The sequence below is a fragment of the Helianthus annuus genome, chromosome 8, assembly GCF_002127325.2.
Source record: "Helianthus annuus cultivar XRQ/B chromosome 8, HanXRQr2.0-SUNRISE, whole genome shotgun sequence".
Classification (NCBI taxonomy): Eukaryota; Viridiplantae; Streptophyta; class Magnoliopsida; order Asterales; family Asteraceae; genus Helianthus; species Helianthus annuus.
The window spans coordinates 2422971-2428975 of record NC_035440.2 but is presented as its reverse complement, the minus strand read 5'-3'; the positions used below and the strand labels follow the sequence as shown (position 1 = coordinate 2428975).

General features: G+C 35.6%; 1 protein-coding gene across 1 annotated transcript; it reads left to right on the top strand.

The window, feature by feature from the left end:
• Nucleotides 1-269: 269 nt before the first annotated feature.
• Nucleotides 270-6005, top strand: LOC110871608 (60S ribosomal protein L17-2). The gene is made up of 7 exons (XM_022120307.2): nucleotides 270-378; nucleotides 454-490; nucleotides 1870-1910; nucleotides 3327-3557; nucleotides 4546-4648; nucleotides 4724-4791; nucleotides 5790-6005. Exons 1-7 carry the CDS (start codon nucleotides 376-378, stop codon nucleotides 5838-5840), a joined length of 534 nt encoding a protein of 177 aa, XP_021975999.1. The 5' UTR covers nucleotides 270-375; the 3' UTR covers nucleotides 5841-6005.

The window sequence follows — 6005 nt, the reverse complement described above, 5'->3', positions numbered from 1 at the left end:
CACTGAACGAGGGAATGCATTTTTCAACCGTTAGAATGATATTCAACGACTATATACCGGAGAACCCCGTTTGAGTGCAAAATAAGAAGTGGAGAAGCGAATTGACGTGGCAAAATATGATTGGCAAATTATCATATCATATCCGTATTTTAAAGTATCTTACTTTATTAGTTATCACTTATCACTCTAAAAATAAATATAAAGTAAAAAAGAAATAGAAAAGCCCACAAATAACAATGACCCAATAAAAAAAAACAGGCCCAACACAACGATCCACCATCATTATATTAGAAAACCTAGGGTTCGCTTCAAAGCTTTCAGAGTTCAGACACCATATCCTGCAGTAACTCCATTGAAGCATAAGCAGCCGCAGCAATGGTACGTTTTATCTCTTTCTGTGCTAATCCGATAATCGGCAATAATATCTAACTGATTCTGTTGTGAATATTTCAGGTGAAATACTCGAAGGAGCCTGATAATCCTACAAAATGTAAGTATATGTCTCTCGATCTTTGTTTCTTACAGTATTTATTTCGATTTAGGGTTTTATTACATATTCGATTCGTGTTTGATAAGTTGTTAGGGTGTTTTTTGAAGGTTCCTGTTGCTGTTAATCGTTTTTTTTTTCTATGTAGAAAACGTAGATTAGACCTTACAATTGTAGTCTAATAACCGTCTTACTGATGCTGAGGCACATCACTATTTTATTTGAAATACTTTCTAAAATATTAATTTTAAATGATTATTTATTTTGGTTATTTTTAAGTTTTAAATGGTTGAATTTGGAGGTATTCAGTCAGATTCAAATCTATGTAGTTAATATCCCGATATTTCCTTGGTTTAAAAAAGCGCGCCTTAAGCGCGATTAAGCGCGAAGCGCACCTAGGCGCAAAGTAGATCGCCTTGTGTGACATAAGGCGCTGGGTGTACAAGAAGCGCAGCTGAGGCGCGCTTTTTAGGGGGAAAATCGACATAAGGCGCAGCTGAGGGCCGAGCTTTTTGTACATGTGATGTTTCTATGCTTCTGAGTGTTGTACAGCAGGCTTTTTATGCTGTACATTTATGTTTTTTTTTTCATTTTAAAACATATATAAAGCTTAATTATAGCTATATCATAGGTATTGGATGCTAAACACTTATGGGATATATAAAATAAATTATATAATCACTTTGCGCTTCGCGTACGAATAGCTCACCGCTTTTGCGCTTCGCTTTTTAAAAATCGGTTTTAGGCCTCATCGCTTTTGTGCGCTTCCCACTTTTTTAAACCAATGATATTTCAGTGATATATCAGCTATCGGTCCCCTGCTGAGATATAAGTGCAAGATATTGGTCAGAGTATCGGTACCAATAATATCAGCGATATCGACTGATATTTGACCGATATTTGGACTGATATTTGACTGATATATTACCGATTTTCCCGATATCGGTATCTTTCTATTTAGTTCTACCATTGTGTTTTTCTTCTTATTGTTGCTATTAGTGTTAAATGTTAGTGTTTTAAGTCTTCATCCGTTCCTACTTAGTACAATAGTTAATTTGTTAATGGTAGGAAAGCATACTGAATTGTTAGTTTGTAGTGTTAAATTGCCAAATATAAAAATTCAGTATGATGTTGAAATCACGGATATTCCACCGCGATATCTGATATCTCAAATATCATATCCGATAATTTACCGTATTAACTATTTAGCTTCAAATGATTAAAGTTTACAAAGAGAAGTTTAGTTGTGTAACACTTGTTTTTTCTGGTAATAAGTACACATTGTTTTTAAATATACTTTCTCAAGATATATATGAAATATATTTATTTTTGACTGTGATCTATTTGGACGTTCTCTTCAATATTGGGTCTCTTTTTTACAGCCTGCAAAGCTAGGGGTTCCGATCTCAGATGTCACTTTAAAGTACGTTTTCCTTGTCTTTCAAGTTTCCAAATGTATTTAGTTGTATGGGCCATGGTTGTAAAACAAGGTCTCCAAGGCCGATTACTCCCCGAGTAGTCGCTACAAGGCAGGCTGCCGAGGCGACTTTCTTCAACTCCGCCTAATGACTCCGAGTTGATAAATCGCGGGCAAAATCGGACATAATCGGATCTATTAGGTTAACTTGGGCCGAGTTTGACTTAAAAAAAAATAAAACATAATTTCTACGCCTGTCATATTAAAGAATGAATATCATTTTCAAGTATTTTGTTATAAATATTAGTAAATCTATGTTATTTAAGATATATTTAATTTCCGAAAACTAGTTTCTTTATAATTTAAGATGTCCGAGTACTCCCCGGGTACTCTCCGCCTAGACCGAGTACTCTCAACTCCCATGTCAAAATCGGACATAATCGGATCTATTAGGTTAACTTGGGCCGAGTTTGACTTCAAAAAAAAATAAAACATAATTTCTACGCCTGTCATATTAAAGAATGAAGATCATTTTCACGTATTTTGTTATAAATATTAGTAAATCTATGTTATTTAAGATATATTTAATTTCCGAAAACTAATTTCTTTATAATTTAAGATGTCCGAGTACTCCCCGGGTACTCTCCGCTTAGACCGAGTACTCTCAACTCCCATGTCGACCGACTAGGGAGCGCCTAGCGACTAGGGGTGCAAACGAGCCGAGCCGAGCCGAGCCCGAGCTCAACCAGGCTCGAGCTCGAGCTCGATTAACTTATAAGAGCTCGGGCTCGAGCTCGGCTCGATTCGAGCTTCGTTTTCAAAGCTCGAGCTCGACTAGTTTGTATTTTCTCAAGCTCGAGCTCGGCTCGTTTATTATCTATTAATTAGTATCTTAAATAAAAATAATATAAATAATAGACTTTTTAGGCTCGCAAGCTCGATAAGTGAAGCTCGGGCTCGGGCTCGTTTACTAAATAAGCTTATTTTTAGGTTCGAGGTCGGCTTGTAAACAAGTTTAAATAAGCTCAGCTCGACTCGTTTACACTAAGGCTCGACGAGCCTAACGAGCTTCACATGCAAAGCTCGAGCTCGGGCTCGACAACCAAACGAGCTTTGTTTTGAGGCTCAAGCTCGGCTCGGGCTCGATAAGGCTCGGCTCGTTTCGAGCTTTTTCTCGAGCCGAGCTCAAGTAGCTCGCGAGCCGCTTGGCTCGTTTGCACCCCTACTAGCGACTTTTACAACCACCAGTATGGCTACACTTACATATATCTTTTCCGCAGCTTTTAAGATGCAATGAACTCGTAAAAAGCAAGTGCTTGTTGTTTTGTGCCTATGAGCTCTCCTTCTATCAACTACCCGATAAAAGTTTGATACCGTTATTAATTTAAATTAAGTTGTAAAAAATTGTTTACGTTGTTGTAGAATACAAGAGAAACCGCACATGCCATAAGGAAGTTGCCGTTGATCAAGGCAAAAAGATATCTGGAGGATGTTTTGGCCCACAAGCAGGCCATTCCGTTTACCCGTTTTTGTAGGGGTGTTGGGCGTACAGCTCAGGCCAAAAATAGGCACTCTAATGGTCAAGGTCGGTGGCCTGCCAAGTCAGCTAAATTCATTTTGGATTTACTCAAAAATGCTGAAAGCAATGCTGAGGTATGTTAATTTTTAAAGTCATTTTGCTTTTTTCTAATCGAAATAAATGTATGCATTTGTAAAGTCCTTTTACTAGTTTGTTCATTTTATTCTTATTTTTTTTTTCAAATTACTTGGTATCTTAAATGCGCTATGGTTTTATGATCTCTAGGGCTGCAAATGAACCGAACGAACACGAACAAGACCTTGTTCGTGTTCGTTTGTTAAGAAATATATGTGTTCGCGGACCGTTCACGAACACTTATTGAACGAGATTTTATGTTCGTGTTCGTTTGTTAAAGAAATGAACTTGTTCATGTTCGTTTGTGTTTGTTTGTTAATTTTAGGCAACGAATGTTGACGAACACAAATGTGCACAAGCTAATGTTCATGAACACAAATGGAAACAAACGAACACAAACAATCGTTCATGAACAGAATATATAATACACCGACACTTATTAGACCTTTAATTTGTCGGAATTTTGAAGTATTTAATAAATATAAAAACTAAAACACTAATGAAGTATCAAACACAAACGAACACGTTACCGAACGTTCACGAACATAAACGAACGAACACGACCTTTGTTCATGTTTGTTCATTTAACTAAACGAACCAAATTTCTTGTTCGTGTTCGTTTGTTTAGTAAACGAACGAACACAAACGAACTTCCCGCCAAACGGTTCACACGAACTGTTCGGCGAAAGTTTGGTTCGTTTGCAGCCCTAGTTTTATATGTAATTTTTTAAATCAAGAACTGCATTTGATTAAATGCATCTTAATATATGTATTTTAATGCTTGGTCATTTATTTTGTGACGTGAGGAATTTTAGTCGATTTAGTAGGTGATTTTTATTGGCTGCGGCTAAACTTTTTGATTTTACTCATGTGAAACCATTTGGGATAAAATATAACTTAAATTTACAAATTTATTAATTATCCGAATTTCCACATTAAATTCTAAACATAAGAATTATTATTTAAGATTTTTGGTTTTGAATGAAGGTTAAAGGCTTGGATGTTGATGCACTTTTCATTTCTCATATTCAAGTAAACCAAGCTCAGAAACAAAGGCGTAGAACATACCGAGCTCACGGAAGAATCAACCGTAAGTCTTTGTGAGGAATTTAGGTTGCATTATTACTAAAGATACATTTTAACTGGTTGAATATTTATTTTACAGCCTACATGTCATCTCCTTGCCACATTGAGTTGACTTTGTCTGAAAAGGAAGAGCCTGTGAAAAAAGAGGTAATCCGATAACCTTCTTCGTCTGATTTTCACATTTTCAGAGTGCTTTAATTGCTTGTTTTTGTTATTAAAGTAATAATATAGTCTTTTTTTATATATTACGAATAATAATGTTATTAACAATAGTGTTATAGTTATGTGGGCCCATATACGAAACACCAAATGAAACGTATTGATTGATGTTTCGTTTATGGGCCCACATAGCTAGTTAATAACAAAAATCCTACTTCACACCATTTTTTCATTTCTTCGTTTAAAACGGAACACCAGGCAATTTATATTAGGCAAATTGGAAAATAATAATCCTATCTTTCTGAAATAATAATCCCAAGCCAGTTGTTAGCCAATAATAATCCGACCTCGTCCAATTTTTTTTGTAAAATAGTCTGCCGTTAAAATAAGCTTAACGGAGTTAAGTGTTTTTTCGAATTACAAACCGATGTTTTAGGGCTTTTGATCAGAACGAGGATACGAGTCGATTGATGTAAAACTTACCTTGAAATTGTGTTTGAAATGGCTTGAATTTTGTTAATTGGAAGTTAAACACCCGAATTGAAGCACCGTTTTCGTGGGTTCGGGGCAGTATTTCGAGATAAGTTTTACATCAATCGAATCGTATCCTCGTTCTGATCAAAAGCCCTAAAACATCGGTTTTTAATTCCAAAAAACACTTAACTTTGTTAAGTTATTTTAACGGCGGACGATTTTACAAAAAAAATGGACGAGGTCGGATTATTATTGGCTAATAACTGACTTGAGATTATTATCGGCCAATTTCAGAAAGATGGGATTATTATTTTCCAATTTGCCTTTATATTATGTTGTGTATTTAGGGAATAATAATACCACCGAATGTTATTAATAAAAAAGTGATTACTCGAATCCAGTTTTGATTACCTTTGTCTCATCTTTACCCTTTTCATAATATTAATTTTGTTCGGGTTTGTTTAAGATGGCCTGTAAGAATATAAAACGGTTCTTTGTTAATTTTGTTGCAGGCGGAATCTCAACTGGCAACCAGTGGAAAGTCAAAGAAGTCCCAGGCTTAGTTCATGCCATAGAAACGTTTAGGTTTGACCAGAAACAGTTTTGAACTACTATTGTCATTCGTGTTTTGAAGACGCTCTTTGTTTAGCGCTCGTGTTTTTGTGGCAAGTGTACTTTGTTTTTGGATGTTCTATTAATTTCAAAAGAAAGATGGTTCTTATGATTCT